This window comes from Ambystoma mexicanum, chromosome 5p (genome assembly GCF_040938575.1).
Source record: "Ambystoma mexicanum isolate Mex_15411 chromosome 5p, UKY_AmexF1_1, whole genome shotgun sequence".
Classification (NCBI taxonomy): Eukaryota; Metazoa; Chordata; class Amphibia; order Caudata; family Ambystomatidae; genus Ambystoma; species Ambystoma mexicanum.
This window is the reverse complement of record NC_090930.1, coordinates 523,530,112-523,548,793: the sequence shown is the minus strand read 5'-3', so window position 1 is coordinate 523,548,793 and position 18,682 is coordinate 523,530,112. Positions and strand designations below refer to the sequence as shown.

The following is an 18,682-nucleotide window of genomic DNA, read 5'->3' as shown; positions in this document are numbered from 1 at the left end:
TCCCCTCTGGCCCGACTCACTCTGCAGCGCACACTCTGGATGTTCTGATCTCCTCAGACCTTCCCCATTCTGTCCCTCTCACCACTACTCTCTCCTGGAGTGATCATTTTCTCCTTTCCACCCATCTCACCCTCTCTACCCCTCAGGCCAAGCCACCTCCATCACTGCCACCAACCTTCTCGGTCATCCGACCCATGAAGCGCGTGTCAGCTGAGGCTTTCGCCGCCACCTTCTCACCCTCCCCCTTTGGCTGACTCTCACCCTGACACAGCCCTCTCCACCCTCCACTCTGCTATATCTGATACTCTTGATATCCTCGCCCCTGTCATGGGAATCCGCCTGAAGCCCAAAGCCAAGTGTAACTCCTGGTACGACGCAGACCTCATCACCCTAAACCGAAAGTGCAGGAAAAGAAGAGAGGAAATGGCGTGCTTCATATACATCCTCTGACAACTGGCCTCCTGCCTGCTCCAAAGGCAATACCGGCTCTCCGTCCTCACCAAGAAGAGAGCGCATATCGAAGCCCACATCTCTGCGGCATCTAACAAAGTCTGCAAGGAACTGGCCAATCCTGTCACAGTCTCTACCTCTCCTGTCCCTTCCCAGGCCCTCTGCATGGCACTGGCTTCTCACTTCATCTCTAAACCTCAGGACATCCTGTCCTCACACTCCTCCTATCCCCTCCCTCACCCTACTCCCTGCTCTTCCACTGACCCTTCTGCAGCCACCTCCCCCCTCCTTCTCTGCCTTTCCCCTTTTCTCTGCAGACAAGGTTTCTACACAAGTCCGATCTATGAAAGTCTCGTCGAAACAGGTTCACCCCTGCTCCTCCAGAACTATCAAGGACCACATCGACTCCCTGGCTCCTGCCCTGGCTGATTTCTGCAATCACTCCCTCGCCACTGGAGTCTTCCCATCCCCCTGAAGCACTCCCTTGTGCACCCTCTTCTCAAGAAACCCTCTGCTGACCCCTCCTGCCCAGATAACTATCGCCCAATCTCCATCACTCCCTTCCTGGGCAAGCTCCTGGAGAAACTGCCCATCTCCCAGCTTAATATCCACACTGAATCTGTTGGCTGTCTTCATGAGCATCAGTCTGGCTTCAGAGCTGGCAGAAGCACGAAAACTGTTCTCCTGAACATCCATGAAGATCTACTCTCCAACCTTGACTCTAACACCCCCTGTGTGCTCATCTTGCTTGATCTCTCTTCTGCCTTTGACACTGTCAACCATGCCATCCTGCTCAACCGTCTCTGTGATAACCTGGGTATCACTGGTCAGGCTCTGCCTTAGCTGACTTCTTTCCTCTCTGACCGACCCTCCCAGGTCCAACTTGGGTCCTTCCTCTCTGCTATCTTTTTCTTAACCTGTGGTGTCCCCCAGGGGTCTAACCTCTCTCCCTAGCTGTTCAACCAATACCTGGCACTCCTTGCCCACCGCATCGTCGCACTCTGGCCCAACTTTCAGTGCTATGTGGATGACACCCAGCTCATTCTCAGGCTACCCTTGGCCTCCTCCGCTCCCTCCCTCATCTCTGACTGTCTGTCTGCTATCCAGGAGTGGTGTGCCACCAATGACCTCTGCCTTACTGCCAGTAAGACTGAGATTCTCTTCATCGGCACACCTGCTCCCTCCTTCCCTGCAGCCCTCTGGCCGGCCTCTCTTGGCCCTCTTCCTGCTCCAACCTCCAAGGCTAAAAACCTGGGGTCATCTTTGACTCCACACTCTCCTTCTCTCCTCACATCTCTGACGTCTCTAAGAAGTGACACTACCAACTGCACCTCCTCAGAGGTATTCTTCCTTTCCTCTCCTTCCCCTAGAAGCTCACTGTCTCCAGAGCTCTGGTTCTCTCTAGGCTGGACTATTGCAACAGCCTCTTTCTAAATATGCCTGCTTCTAATCTCCGCCCTCTGCAACTTATCCAGAACAGGACTGTGAGACTTGTCTTTGGCCTCAAGCCCAGGGATCGTATCTCTCCAGGACTGAAATCTCTGCACTGGCTCCCAGTTGGTGCGAGGATTAAGCTCAAATCCCTCTGCCTCATCCACAAGGCCTTCTGGGGCCTAGGGCCTCAATGCCTCCATCTCTCTCTTCCTAAATATCTCCCTTCTCAAGCTCTTCGCTCATTCGCCTCCAACTCCCTCAGGGTCAGCCGCATCTCCAAGCAATGAGTTGGTGGGAGATCTCTGTCCCCAGCCTGGGGCCTCCCTCTGGAACAGCCTCCCTGACTCCCTTAAACTGGAGGAGAACCATCTCCAGTTCCGGAAGCTCCTCAAATCCTTTCTCTTTGCTTCTGCTTTTTCTCCCCCCCTCCTCTGCTGACCTCCTAGTTGTAACTGGAACTGCACTCGCTACCTGGACACCCTCTAAGCTCAGGACCAGGTCCTTCCCCGCCAGCGTTTCACACCTGCACTGCCCACCTGGCAACCCCTGCACTTGGGGACTGTCTCTGTATCCCTACAGCCTCCCTCCCAGTCCTGGACACCTGCTGCCTGCACTTACCATGCACTTGCCGCATGCTGGCCCCTACTTACTTATTGCTATCATCTTTGCAATGTACTGCACTGTCCCTGCCCTCTTCCCACGCACTTGCGCAATCTATTTGACACCTGACCTAGTTAGATCGTTGTCCGTCCTCCCTTTGTTCCCCTCCCTTGCCTCGTCGTGCTTGAAACACTTGTGTATAGCTGCATTATAAATGCCATATCATATCATATCATATCATAAACCTGCAGCTGGCACACACCAGAGTATTTACTGGCTTTGACAGCCATGTCTCCTACCAATTCAAATGTGCAGCTTTTCTGGATAAGATCGGAATTATTCAATGCAAGATCACTAATCACAAGATCCTTTCATATGCCCCAAATAGACCTATGTTTTTTTGGGGACTGGGACAAATCAAAGCAAACAGGCCCATAAAGGAGAGTGCTTCAGTATTCCCAAAACAAAGTTTGATAATGTGTATAAACTCCCCATATTACCATTTGCCTTGCTTCTGGCCCATTGTTTAGAGCCAATTAATTTGTGTTTCATGTCCATGTTCTCCATTCTGGGCCTGAAAAGTGTTCTGAGACTAAAGACTGCTCAGTACTGTAGAAGATACTGTAGAAAGGGTAGGTTTCTTAGTAAAATGAGATATTTTCCTCAGGCTATCTGCGTTTCTCCCTACTGCTACCTGTGAACCTAACTAGGAAACTTCAGATCATAAACGAGATTCATAAGGGATGGTTAACAGGCAAATTATTCCCAGCAACTGCCCAAGATGGGCCCAGTCTCCACAACAACCCTACAATCCTCAAAGGTTTGCTGGAACAGCACAATGATTACTCCCCAGAATCCCCAGGCTGCTATCCATAGCAGGTAGCATGCCTACTTAAATCCACCCTAAATTTGAAGTGTCTTCAGGGTCCCCCTCTTATGCAATGTAACTGACCATTCGTGGACATTTTTGGGTCAAGTGGTCCCATCAGTGCTGCTCTGTGGGGACACTAGTGCTTACATTGTTGGCTCGCCCCCTCTGATCCTCAGTACTTTGAGGTGGCATCACTACGACATTACGTGCTGTACAGAACACACAATTTGTTTACTTCTCATCTAGGTCCAGACATAATATTTTTACTGTATTACTTCTCTCCATCCAACTCCCTTGCCTTTTATTACCAACAGAATCCGCATCTCACATGTCCTACTCTTGGATTAGGCATCCTTTCGAGTTCAATTGGCGGCCATAGAATTATCCTTGGGGAAGGTACCTGCATTACCATAAATAGATAAAGCGGGGTTTTGCAAACCTACTTTCTATCAGGATTGCTTAATCACGCTCTTGACCGCTTCATGCACCCAACAGTACTTGATCTTTATCTAATAATAGCCCATAAATGCCTTGAATCCCAGTGCATATTGTGACAGAACCTGTTTTCAGGGTCTGCCAAATTGGGGAAGGGAGCCTGCCCAGCCCCAACTCACAGACCGGTGCCAGTGTGAGGGTGGAACCCCTCCAACCACTCCTTACCTGAAGTATGTCATTGGCGGGGCCAGTGAGGACCCCACCACAGCCAGATCAGCGCCACAGCCCAAGGGAAAGCCAATACAGGGAAGACGCCGGAGCCGCATTGCAGCAGTCAATCCTATGCCGCAGGGTCAGCAAGCGTTATGACACCGGCCGGCCAAGGGATGCAGCCTGGGAAAGGGAAATCAAGGAGTGCGACTGCTGCAAAAATACCAGCCACCGCAGCACAGGGCTTTACAGAGTCTACTAACCCACCAGAGATGCTATTTTTATTAAACAAAGGCCCCACGGGGCCTGCACAGAGAAAATTATCCCCACTAAACCACTAGGGACCTGTATTAGTAAAAGGCAACAGGGAGTCTTGAAGGAATACATGACACCTGGGAGCCATTATAGGCTCCAGGTCAAAAATGCATTAAGAAGGGGGGTGGGGAGGGTGGAGTTTGTAAATACAAAACATTTATTTATTTAGCTTTACATTTATTGAGCGCACATAACTCTAGGGCATCAAGGCACTGTTACAACCAGGCACACTTGTATTTGTATATGAAGCGGGAGGAAAACAGCAGAGGAGTAAGAGAGAGCAAACAGTGTCTGAGGCTCTAGTTAAAGAGCCAGGTGTTCTAGGCCTTTCTGAAAGCCCAGTATGAATGTTCCACCCTTAGGTGAGGTGGGAGTAAGTTCCATTGGTGGGCGGCCACGGGGAGCAAACCATGGGACCTTGCCTTTAGCCCAAAGCCAGAAAAATGAGAGGAGAGCAGAGTAAAATGAGTCACTTTGCTTCCCACTTAGATTCAGTTCCAAATAGGGCAGCACTATACAAGTCCCCAATTAGTTAATTCTCTGTCTGGAAGGATAGGCACCACACAGCATTCATGCAAACAGGGGTTTCACTGAATGCCCCAACATTGCTTCATGTAACATTCATCTAACATTCCGTTCCTTTGTCTAAGGAGAGACATCTGGAAAAAACCTCCAAGCCAGTAGAGCAAGCCCATCATGTATGCATCGTGTTTTTTGGGGACTGGGCGACAATTCCCAAGTGGTCAACATTTACATGGACACTTCATATTGTGCATGTTTTATTTTTCATGTGAGCCTCTTGTATCATCTCATTGTGGCTCACAGAGATAAGCTTCTAGCACTCCAGGATCTGGCCTGGAAACGCAGCTCAACACAGCCACAGGGCTGAGCTGATACATCCACCTGACATTAAAAGCTTGCCCACCATTAGGGAAAGATAATTGACTCCTACTACCAGCAGAGGGTAACATGATCATCACCAGCTGGGAAACAAAAGGGGTAAATCACTGCACTTGATAGCAAGAACCTAGAGCAAGACTAAGCAAAGCACAGAGCATAGAAAGAGACAAGAAGAACACCAGTCTGGAACTTAAATAAAAAGTCATGGGAATCAGGAATACTATACAAGCCCACATTCTGCTGCAGGGAGATGCCCAGTCTGGGCTACAGCTCTGGGTGCAAGAAGAGCAGAGAAGTAGCTATACAGAGAAAATAACTCAAAGGGCACTATCTCAAGCATTGGACAAGATCAGATCCAGAGAAAAAGAGAAATGTGAAAGCATGTTCATGGCTATCCATCAGACACTAGCAGAAACCAGGAGAAGTAGAAGGAACAGTGCTGTATGCCTCTTGGGGGTTTGTATATCTCGGAAACTGGTGGAAGCCAGAGATCAACATGGAAACCAGAGCCTTTTAAGGGCTGGGAGCTTTGGTCCAAGAGAGCAATCTGTGGCTGGTAGGTGAGACTATCAGAATCTGCCTAAAACCCTAATCATAGGAGAAATAATACTTTTTGTTAGCAGTGTGTAAAAAGGTAACAGCAGGTGGCCCTGGTTGGCAATATGCGACTAGCTGGTTAGAATATCTTATCCATGTAAGAACTGGCAAAAAGAATTTCCGTGTATCCCAGTAGGGTGCCCCCTCAGCAAATATGGCAAGGTAGAAACATGAGCATGGGAGGAGGACATGTTTGCTAGTAGGAGGTAGTCGAGAAGAAAGCTGGGCGCAAAATCATATGGAACTTTAAAGTTAAGAAGCAAGCTAGGTCCAGTAACCCTGAGTCTGTGAGTTTCAGCCAATAAGTGAGCGAACACTGTATCCCGGAGACTGGCAATCACAGGTGGAGAGCCAGGCTCTAAGACAAACCTTTGCATGGTTATTAGTTATCCTTCCTGAAACACCTTCAATAAAAGTCTTTGTTTCTTAAACCAACTTTCTAGGATACAGAGAAACCTAGTGGAGAGTCCTATCTTTCTTTTTTAAGTCCCTACAACACGTTGAGTTATCCATGCTGACACTTTATGTACAACCATTCCCGTTGAAGCCTACGCCGAATCCTAGACTTACAGGTAGCCATCCCACCCAAACTGTTGTTTCTATAAAATGTTGTTGAATAACACATCTGACTCCTGTGTGCTCTTCTGCTCCTGTGTCACAGGAATCAAAACGTATGGAATGACTGTAATATTGCTAAAAGGCACTAGAGAATGCCAGCCAGATGCCACTTTCATAAGCTAGACCAAAACATGAAACGCGTCCAATAGAAACGTACTGAGTTGTCAGCATAATATCATGTTCATAGGTTGCTTCAATTATTGTCCAAAACATATGTGAATTAGTCCAAAACTCTGCTCCTACACCAGGTTATTTGGGATTAGAGTCTTTCTTAATTACACACAAAGATGTGAGCAGCAGCAGTTGAATTAAGTGAAATAATTATTGGCTGGCCACACTGCTTTGAGACATCATCTTTGAACCTCTTAGAGTCAAAACACATGAATACTGTATGTTTGCTTCCCTTTGCTTTGCAGAAACTGTCATGGCATCAAGGTACTCACCACAGTCTGATGATTGACCTGGATCACCTCATCTCCTGCGTGGATCTTTTTACACTGGTCTGCAGGAGACTAAAGGCAAAAGAAACAGTGAACTTGGCATGCGTCATTACACAAGAACCGTACACGCTGCAACCCAGAACAGAAAACATACAGTATTATGCATGGGAGGCGGGGGGGAGGACTAGCAAACCGAGGATCCAAAACAGACTGTTTGATATATTTTCAAAATGCGATTGTGTAATAAATAGACAATACTTTTTCACATGTGTGTACTAAATAATTTAATGTTTATGCAAATAAAATGTGTGTGAAAACAGCTATTATAGGTGTCAGCCTAAAAGAAGCATTCACCAGGATATCTTGTTTTCTCCTACGGACCCTTGTTATTGGTAGAAACATTTATTGAGAAATTACCTTTTTAAAGTTCAATTTGAAACTCTTTACTGAACCAACATGTAGGCTTTCCCTAGTTAAATTGTACAAACCCAAGTCATTGACTCTGGGAGACAGTGCTGTGAGTTTACACCCCCATTTTCAGCATTTCATTAGGTGGGAGTGTGGTGAGTGAAGATTCATGGAGGCTATTTTTTTAAGTTTCATTTTTAATTTGTGTACACAAATAATTCATTACCTTTATTTTCTATTAAAAGCCATCTAAATAAGATTCATCCAAATAAAGTCACCCAAATGAAACCAATCAAAATTAAACATACTTCTTTACAGGAAAAGTAAGTCATGTATTTAAATTCTAAAAATAAACTTAATTTTAAAAAAAGCAATTGAGGTGAGAAAATTGAAGAAACCTGCACGTGAGAGTCATTTAAGTATGAAGTCAAAGCCTAAATGTAATGGCCTTGTATCACACAGGGATGAGCACCAAGATCACTGATCCATCTCCCTTTAATTCCAGGGAAACCCCCTTCTATGAGTGCACAGAGCATTCTTGAATGCCCCATCTTTAAATCTGCACCTTATGCCCTCTATCATTATCTTCAGAATAGAACCGAAGCATAGCTCTTCAAAACACATCTCTTAATCAGACGTGGTCCATCCTAATAGCTCTTATTTTGTCCTTCTACGGGTACCTTATAGTCCTCACAGCCCCAATCTACCCATGAATAATTGTTCCTTCTGGTCATGGCCTTTTAATATATCCCCATCCCTCAGATTAAAGATGCCTCATATAGGCATACTCTGATGTTTAACACCTGCTTCCCTTGTGTAATGTAGATGTTTCTTCTTTCGTCCTTGTCAAAGTTCATGCCTAAAATGTACATGGCCTGTCGTTCATTTTAAATGGACAATGCCCTTATATTTACTTAATTCCACACTCTTGCACCTTATGATACACAGCCATATTGCACCCGTACTGTTGCATTTTCCCCCTTCCCAGTCTAAGTATGGTCCGCTTTGGCCTTTTCTAAGAGGAGACAATGTCCTTGCTTGTATCTTCTCACTGTCCTGCCTAGGTAGCCTAATTGATTCCACCACTTGCTCTCTGGTTGCCCATCACTGAGGGTTTTAAGCATTTTTCCCACACCTTCCTAGTGCCCATCCCCTCACATCTGTCATATTGGTAGAACAAAAAAAAGGCACTGTGCATGACAACTGGTATCGTCCCAATACGGCATTGAAGATATGAAAGATGTTATGCGCTCAGACAACCGTATCGAATGTACCCTCACACCGATGTGGTAGAAGGATGCCTGCAGACCCCACTGAACATAGAAGAGCTAGAAGTGAAATATGAGTGTAAAGTGATGTCATGAAGAGAAGACATGATGACACACTGAAAAGATATACAAATACTTAAAGAATAAAGATGTGACTGAATAACCAAGTAACTGCACACGCAAATATGAAGAAATCATATACACTGAGAAGATAAGTGAGAAGAGATGCATTAGATATACATACGCAGAAACACAAGGTATATGAGACATATAGAAGTTTGCTGCAGTGGAAAATATAACATAGGTAAAGAGGCCATGATGAAAAGATGGACATTGACTCTGTAGGAAGCAGCCTGAAGGTGAGAGGGACCAAGGCTGTAGAGCTCACAGGCACTGGAAAACAGCTTTGTGCAACAAACAAAGAATATTTGTTTGGCACAGGATCAAGGATGCCACAACAAGAAATAACTGCAAGTCACAAGAGGAGTCGAAGAGGATGAGCTACATACGCACAACATATTTCTCTTAGATTAAGTAAAGGAGTGAACACTTGTAAGTGCCGAGTATTGAACAATTAAAGATGCAGAAAGCATATGCAAGACGGAGCAACTAAGTCTCAGAGGCCAAGAGGAATAATAGCACCCAGTGTAATTGAATTAAATAGCACTAAATAAAAGGTCAGAATGGAAAAAATTGTGGTATCCTCACACGTGGTGAAAAACTGAAAAACAATACATATTCATTAAGCTCCAGATGAAGATAGCAATGTACCTTCACTCCCTTAAAATGCCAGATCAAGAGAACAGTCAGCCAGGTCTTCTAAAAACAAATGCCTTGGCCTAGGGCCTAACTGATGAGAGATGGGAGGCTAATTGGTCAAGTGGGCAGTGGACTGGTGTTGTTCTCTGCACTTGGGTTTCATTTTGCTTACATGCTGAATGTCCAAGGTTGGAAGATAATGCCAACCAATAATAAGGGCCTATGTAGCAATGGACCAAACATTGTTGCAGAAGCAAATCTGTTGCTGTTATTATACTATTAATCTGTATTATAAATAGTTAGAGGTAGTTCAAGACATACCTACCAGATAAGGGGCAGCAATGGTGTTACTAACACATAAATGAAGTACATGTATATGTGTTGTGTGGGAGTGAGGGGTCGTTTAGGCCCCCCTCATACATTCACTTCGCAACGCCTGAGTAAACTAGAGCCGTCCTATCAGTCATTCATCATAGACGGTAATACTATACGGGTCTCGAGAGACAGCAAAATGTTAGGTTTTTACCTTGATGCCACCCTATCCTTATCTCGACAAATAAATGCAGTCAGATCTGCCTCTGCATACACGTGCAAACTTATTGCAGCTTGCAGACCGTTTCTTACCACCCCTAACAGTGTCACACTAGCTAGAACTCTCATTATGGCCAAAATTGACTATCGTAGTGCTCTTTACTTAGGTACCAGCCAAGAGAACCTGAACAAACTTCAAACAACCCAGAACAATGCCATTCGAGCTGCCCTAAACATTCCCCGCAACCACCACATCTTAGAATCCAGAACTAACCTAAAGTGGCTACCTGCCAAGCAGAGAATTTCTCTAAAAACACTTGCCCTCATGCACAAATGTTTGGCTAACAAAGCCCCTCTCTACCTCTGTAGTCAGCTGTCTCGCCGCTCGACCTCCCGACCTCTAAGAACGGCCTAGACCCACTGTCTATCGATCCCGAGGTTGAAACTGCTAAAAGCGGGAGGCACTAGCGTTACAATTAGAGCCGAAGACTCATTCAATACCTTCAAGTCCAAAACCAAATCCTGGCTGTTCGACCAGCACTAAGACATGCTCTACGCCCATGTCTTAAATACGCTAGCCCACTGACCTCCGTTACCATTTTCTGTAGACCCTATGGGTATATCCACTGCTAAGCCTAGCGGCACTGTAATCTCTGTAATATATGTAGATAGAAACACTGCTTGGTATTCTGTTAATATAATTTTTATGTCTGTATATATGCATTATTGTAACTCTGTACAAATTGCGCCCTGATGCCTCCGGGCCTGATGGTTTGCACATTATAAATAAAACAAATACAAATTCAGCACGATGTAAACCACTTGCTCGTACAATAATGGGGGACGCCTTCATTGATCACATGCACGCTAACAGTGGCAGATGCAGGGTTGTTGTGCGGAACACTTGGCTTCCATTTTGTGTACCCTCGACTCCATCTTTGGACTAGGCCTCACTGCGATAATACAGATGAGCCGGTGATAATTGAAACAAATACACCAATCTAACATTTCACTCTTCCTCTGAGATCACTGTCTTGTGTGTGAACCGGCCTGAAACATGACTTTTAGCCCATCCATCTCCACAAACCTGCCTGCGCCCTCTTACCCCCGCTGTTGGAAAATTACTGCCACTATAACCCTGTGCCCTCGCAAGGTATTCTCTTGATGTAACAGACGTGTGACCCTGCTGTGAAGCCCACCCCAGTGTGCCCCCAACTAACATCAGACCTCTGTCACAGTATATTGCACCCTAGAACTAAGAAATGTCAGAATGTCTCATAGCCTCTTTTGATGCGCCTGAACCCACCCCACAATCGATGATATCTCACTGACGAAGACCTTAAGCCCAGTACTTCATATAAGTCCCAATGAGTCATGCTGTAATTTTATGTATGCAATTCATAGGTTTATGATAATGTACTCAAATGATTTGTAGTGACCATTATTTAGTGCATGTCTAATGGTAGTATCTCATGTTAACTTAGTTAGGGCCCGCCCTACCTCACTGCGACCTGACCCTCACCCCGCCTGGACACAGACAGATGGACCTTGTGACGTTCACCCTCCCGCCAACCAAGCAGCCAATCCGGGAGGGGCAGCACCTACAGGCACCTATACATTGTAGTCTTGTGTCCAATCATAATGAACATTTGTAACATTCATTTCTTACATCACTGATGATGCTTTTTGCCCATATAAACAATTGTAAGTGTAATGTTTGCCAGAGCGCTCTTGGGCAGCAGAGTTCTCTGGATGCCAATTTTACATAAACGAAACGTAACTCTCGCAGCCTGTTCTCTTAGTCTCATTCCCCATTGGGGTGTGTCATATTCATTTGTATTTGCACGTATAAGACGAGGAGTGGCCTTTACATTTGGTGACCCCAGCAACGTGATTGGGACAGGTGCCCCGAGGCCCCGTACCGTGCGGCGAGATCTGGGACGCCCCCAGCAAAACCATTGCCTCCGCGGTTGACCAGTTGGCGCGCAAAACAAAAGGTTGCAAGGGTCCCTGTCATCTTTGCAAATACCCAACTAAAACTGCTCGCCAAGGCGGGTCAGTGCTTGGTTGCGGTGCGGACCAGATTGTGGATAGACCGTGAACGGCGGCTCTCGGACCACCCTACTGAGCACGTGAGTACCTAGAAAAAAGGAGTAAACACAAGTAAGAGAGTATCACACCAATGGGTGTCTGAAATAAAAGGAGAGGGTGTATCGCCTATATGGCCTGAAGGAGGGTCGTTTGATAAACGTGTATTAGATCTTGTATCAAAACATCTGCTAGCGAAATACAGGGGAAAACAATTACAGAACAGAAGGGAGGTACTGGACTTATGGTGAATGTTTGAAGAAGTAATCCCTAGCGGTGAGGTAAGTAAAGACACATTGAATGGGCCTCATTACACGGACGGCGGTAAGGGTTAACGGTCACCGTTAATGGCAACGGTGACCGTTAACCCTTACCGCCGTACTACGAGGTCCCTTTGTGGGTTGGAGGATTTAACGCCTGCTTCTTGCAGGCGTTAAAATCCAACCCGCTAAGGGACCTGGGAGCTAATTACGGCACCGCAAAATTGCGGTGGCGTAATTAGCGCCTTCCCCATTTCCATAGAGCCCTATGGGGCAGAAATGGGAATGGGGAAGGGCAATGGCGGAAAGGGGATTTACCGCCCCTCCAACCTTGGAATGGGGCGGTAAATCCCCTTTCCACCAAGGCGGTGCCGGTGTTTTACCGGCATGAGCCATGGCGCTAATAGCGCCATGGCTCACCGCCTACCGTGTAATGAGGCCCATAACAGAGAAAGAGCAGGCCCCGGAGGGGGGAGAAGGTGCTGCAGGGGAGGAATGCACAGTAACAACGAGAGAGAATGATCTCACTAGGATTTACCCGTTATTGACAAGACCCGCAATGGGCTACAGTGAGCCCCTGTACGTGCCAGCACCCACCACACCAACTACCCCGGCAGCAGCGGCTGCCACCGCCCCGCCACCATGTGAAATGGGAGGGTTATACGGACCAACTAGTGCCCCTCCAGTGAATTTAGCATGGCTAACGGGAGACTTAGACAGACAGCTCGCACATGCACAAATGGAAATAATGCAATTAAGAGCCTTGTGCGATAGGGGCCAAATGTTGCCTGGGGGAAGGGAAGTACCGCCATTAGCAGCAGTTGACCTCACACCTCCCCCAAGCATAGCGGGCGGGTCTACACCATCCCCGCCACCACAGGCCCCAATACTAAAAGGGAAAGAGCAGGAGTGGCAATCAGGAGAGCTCCTTTTTCATTCAAATGGCAAACCTGTAAGAATAATATGACCTGGAACCCCAGACAGCCAACGAGGGACGGGACAGGGAGAGCGGGAGTCTAAGACGAGATAGAAGAACTATGGAGTGACCTAGATGAGTATGAAGAAGGAGCAGCAGCAGCGGGGTCCCCGCTGCCATTCCCATTTGACCAAAAGGATGAAAGTGCCGCGCCAAGGTGGCAAGGGAGGTTAAGAAAAAGAGTAGGGAGCATGCTGCTAAGTAAAACAAAGAAGGGAACGGTAAGTAAAAAAGGAGGAAAGGCGAAACTACAAATGCCACTGATACACAAGGGAGCAGGGAGACCACACTACATACCATGGGTACAGATGGATAAGAATAACCTGTTGAAACTTCTTCCTCCACTTTCGGGTGGGGCGGGGAAGTGGATATATTCATTCGAACAAAACACAGCTGGAGTGCCATTAGCTATAGGGGATGTAAAGAGTTTACTAGTGTCCGCAGTGGGTGACCAAGCAGATGCAGTGTGGGTGAAGGCAGGCTTCTCGGGAGTGACAATGAACTGTGATCGCAATGATGGGTCATCATTTCATAATGTTAGGGCACAAGTTTGGGATGCATTGCAGAGAACTTTTCCAGACACTCCAGATTTACACTTAGTGATGCAATGCACTATGGGAGAGGAGGAGGAGCCTACGCAATTCATCCTTTGGGTGCAAGACCTGTGGAGATCTGAAACAGGCATGGCGTGGGACCAATCCACCGCCTTGTTCTACTTTATAATTAAAAAAGGGCTCCCGAAGGAGGTACAGAAGGCCTTGGATAAAATAGCTGGGATAGAAGCCAAAGGCTGGCCAGAGATTCAGAATATAATCGTGCACCATTGTAGGAGGAGCAAAGAAAGAGAAAGAGAAATAGCACAGAGAAGGTTGGCAGATGAAGCGAAGTTAGTACAAAATAAATTAGTGAATGTCGCGGCAATGAATGAGACAACATCTACTGACAGACAGGGGGAAGGAGAGGAGGGGTTAGGAAATTTGCCAGCAAGGATGGCTGCAACTTGAGCTGCAAATGGACATGAGCAATGGGACGGAGAGGAGCAGTACGAAGGGCCCCAGTGGCAAGGAAGGCCCGCAAGAGGACAAGGTGCGTATCGAGGACCGAGAGGGGATTCGGAGGAATGGGAAGCATAGGATTTGGAGGGCTGAGGATGAGGGGAGGACCACAAGGGTCATGTTGGAATTGCGGAAGGTGGGGACATTTTTCAAGAAAGTGCAGAATGCGACCAATGGGTTATTATCAAGGGCAGCCCCCCATGGTAAATGAGCAGCAGTATGGTCACCCACACCCAGGCAGTCCCTATGGGAGGGAGTGGGCAGAACGAACAATGCTATAATGAACCACAGTGGAGAGAACCTCAAATGCAACAAAAACAACAACCACAGCAGAGAGGTATGCAACAACACATGGCAAGGAAGAACACTATGGGAAATGCGAACACCAACATATTTACAACGTCTGCAAATGGCGCACTGGCAACTTTTCACAGTGCAGCGGTAGTGGGGGACAATGTATTCTCTGTTCCAGGAACAGAGACTTATGCAGATTAGGACAGCCTACAGAAAGCACTTGCGTGTCCAGTCCTATCCACTACCCTACGTGCAGAAGAGGAACCACTAGTGGGAGCAGAGATAGGCAACAAAGAGTTCATCTTTATGGTGGACTCGGGGGCTGAAAAATCGTGTCTCATGGAAGGCCGGTTCCCGCTCTCGGGAAAAAATTTGGAAACGCAAGGGTTCTCTGGGGCTATTATAAAAGTTCCTTACACAAAAGATCTTGACATAACGTGGAGGGGGGGAAACGGTGCGAGCACCTTTACTATATCATGAAGACTCGTGAATAAATTTGTTGGGAAGAGACCTCCTGAGTAAATTGAATATGACCATATCCTTTACTGAGCGGGGAATAGTGTGTTCTACCCCAGGAGTGTGCCCAGTAAGGGCAATGTTGATGATAAGCAGTATGACCAATGCAATTGCTGTAAGAGGGGGGCCCATAGACATGGACATGTTCATATATGGAATCAGGGCACTTGTCATAGTAGTGCCAGAAATAACAAGAAAAGAATGGAAGGTGCCCTCAGACTTTGTCTTCTGCCCAGTTGTGAATATAGATGTTGTACCAGGCACAATTTTGTCTATTGATCTGGAAGGGGTGCGGGTTTCAAGTAAAAGTATCGCAGTGATAGGACTGGATACACATCATTGCGAATGGAGAACAGTGCTGTGCATAGACCCAAAAATAATGCTGCGTGATTTAACTGATGAAGAATTGTTCACTGACAATGAGACTGATGGGGAAATAATAATGGAAATAAGTGTACCATGCGACATCATGATCCAACACAGAGAAATACATAACCCTCTCATGACTAGTGTTAATGTGCCACCCCCTATATTTTAGGAAGGTATGGAAAAGGTCCTACCAGAAATATGGACCACAGGCCCCCATGATGTAGGACTATTACAAGAGGTCACACCCATCAAAATAAAACTGAAACCAGGTGAAGTACCACCTAGAGTAAAACAATATCCACTATCAAGGGAGGAAGAGGAAGTGATACGAGAAACAATAAATGCATTACTGCAACAAGGAATCATAGTGCCATCCAATTCACCATGTAACACTGCGATTTTTCCAATTAAAAAATCAAGGGGCGGGGCATGGAGGATGATCCAGGACCTATGCCCACTTAATAACGTCATACAGAAAGAATTTCCACTAGTGCCTAATCCTGCATCAATTTTGTGTAGCATACCTAAAAGATGCTACTTGTTTCACAGTAGTGGATTTGAAGAATGCCTTATTCTCGATACCACTTGACCCAAGCTGTCAGTTTCTCACAGCGTTCACGCTGGGGGGCAACAGATATGAGTATTGTAGGTTACCACAAGGGTATTGTGAGAGCCCAAGCATTTTCAATAGAATTTTGCACGAAGATCTTGGTAACATTGATGTGGAGAGCACAATAATACAGTACGTGGATGATTTACTTGTCTGCAGTAAAAATGAAGAACAGTGCAGAACCGATTCGATAGCATTGTTAAATTTACTAGCCACAAAAGGGTACATGGTGGACAAAGGTAAGCTGCATTATTGCCTAGCCGAGGTGCTCTATTTAGGACAGCTGATTTCAAAAGATGGTGAGAGAATTTTACCAGATAGAGCAGCAGCAATACGCCACCTGATGATACCAAAGACAGTGAAGGACATGCAAAAATGTCTCGGCATCTTCAATTACTGCCGTGTCTGGATACTTGATTATGCAGCATATACACACACACTGTTACAGGCCCTAAAGGAAGCGCAAAAGAATAATGTCCCATTAAAGTGGCCGGATGAGATGATGACACAATATTTCAAATTGAAAGACCTTATTGCACACGCACCAGTTTTAGCGAACCCTGATTATGATCGGGAGTTCTGCCTGTTTTCACACTGTAATAGAATTTTAATGACAGCAGTTTTAACACAAAAAACATCATTAGGCCACAAACCATTGGCCTACTACAGCAGTACTCTAGTTTCAGTAATGCAGGGCCACTTCACATGTGAACAGGCTCACGCCGCAGCGGCCTTCGCCATAGAAAAAAGCGCCACCATCGTGATGGGTTGATCAGTGACACTATGCGCAGAACATTCACTGTTTGACATTTTAGAGAGATACAAGAGCACTCTCACCACACAAAGGGCAACAGCATATGAAATAATAATTTCAAGCCCAAACGTTCACGTAGTGAGGTGCAAGACAGTTAATCCAGCCATATTTATCACAGAACCATTCACAGTAGAAGACATACAGGAACATGATTGTGCTACGTACGAAGGAGAAGATGACATCCCTAAAGCAAGCGTAAATGCCCTAGAGGAGGGAGAAATATACTTTGTAGATGGGTCAGCATCAATAGACAGCAAGACAGGTGAAAAACATGCTGGGGCTGCAGTGGTAAGAATGGAGGAAGAGGAGTATGAAGTGATTGTACAGAAACGCCTCCCCTAACATTATTCAGCACAGGCAGCAGAACTAATAGCGGTAATTGAAGCACTACATACAGCCAAAGGGTGTGCAGTGACAATATACTCTGACTCAGCATATGCAACAACAACAGTGCACTCAGGATTATCACGTTGGCGGCGAAGAGGGTTTAGAAAAGCAGATGGTTCACCAGTACAGCATGCATCCCTGTTGAATGAGCTAATAGAAGCATTAGCAGAACTGTCAGTGGTAGCACTGATGAAGTGCCAGGCACATACAAATAACACAGATGCGATCTCATTGGGGAACGCGGCAGCAGACGCCGCTGCAAAAGAGGCAGCTATTTTAATATCCCCCAAGCAGTAGAGTGCATTGTAAAAATATCCAGTACAGATACAACAGAGGAGGGATACAGCCATACCCCAATTGCCCAAATAATAGAACTTCAAACACGTGCACCTGTAGAAGAACAAGAATTATGGGTAAAAAGAGGATGTAAACAGTCACTGACAGATTTGATATAGCGACAGGAACTGACAGGGAAGGTAATGATGCCTGTGGAATTGTTAGAGATAGCGTTTCAACAACTACAATTCCCAACACATGTGACTAAACAGCACATTGCAGCCGAAATACAGGAACATTGGTTTGTCCCAAATTTGCAGGAACATTTGTCAAAATTCACAGTAGAGTGCACAACATGCCAAACATATAGTTCGGGAATGACTCTTAGAACGCTGCGAGGAACCCTACTGCATTCTGTGGGTCCGTTTAGAGAGCTCCACTTTGATTAGGTGGATATGGAGGAAAGATGCAATGGACCAAGATATCTGATTGTAATATTTTGCCAATTCTCAAGGTGGGTGGAAGCTGGACCATGTCCTCACCCAGACACGAAGTGTGCTGCAAAATTCCTGGTACAGGAGTTTTTCTCAAGGTGGGGCATATGTGACATTATAAGGTCAGATAACGGCACGCATTTTGTAAAGGATCTTTTCAAGGAAGTAACCACATTGTTGGGCGTAAAGCATAAATTATGTTCTATTTATCACCTGCAGGTGAACGGGATCGTATCGCCTGCTCGACAACCTGTTCAACTGGATACCATCGTGGTTCAGCATTATGATGAAAATGTGTGTTCCAGTCGTCGTTTTTCTTTTGCTAATTTTCTGTGTGTGCCAGTTGGGTATCCGATGCTGTGCAAAATCCATACCTAGTTCAACAATGATGATGGTCACAATGGGCAAACAACCAACGGTAGCAACCATGATAGATGTACAAATACAAACTGGGGAGTCAAACCCACCAAAATACAGCATGACAGCTGTCTATCGCCAACACGGGGACAGGGTAGACAATCTATACCACACAAAAATGAAAGAGCCAGTTGCAATGGTACAGGGAAGTGTGGGTGGATCTGGATGGGGATGGGGCATATACATGACATGCACACCTGATGAATATGCAAGGAGAGGGCAGAGCCTAAGAGTTGTTTGTAGGGCTTGGATGCAAATAAAGGGTATGCCAGCATGGGATGAGGCAGTAG

The 18,682-nt window shown here is 46.1% G+C and overlaps 1 protein-coding gene across 1 annotated transcript in view; it reads right to left on the bottom strand.

Moving 5' to 3' along the window:
- LOC138481058 (connector enhancer of kinase suppressor of ras 2-like) overlaps window positions 1-18,682 on the bottom strand; it is a 2,957,912-nt gene that overhangs the window by 1,212,521 nt on the left and 1,726,709 nt on the right. Inside the window, exon 8 of the mRNA XM_069612924.1 lies at window positions 6,874-6,942. Coding sequence (XP_069469025.1) covers window positions 6,874-6,942 — 69 coding nt within the window. The remainder of the gene's footprint in view (window positions 1-6,873; window positions 6,943-18,682) is intronic.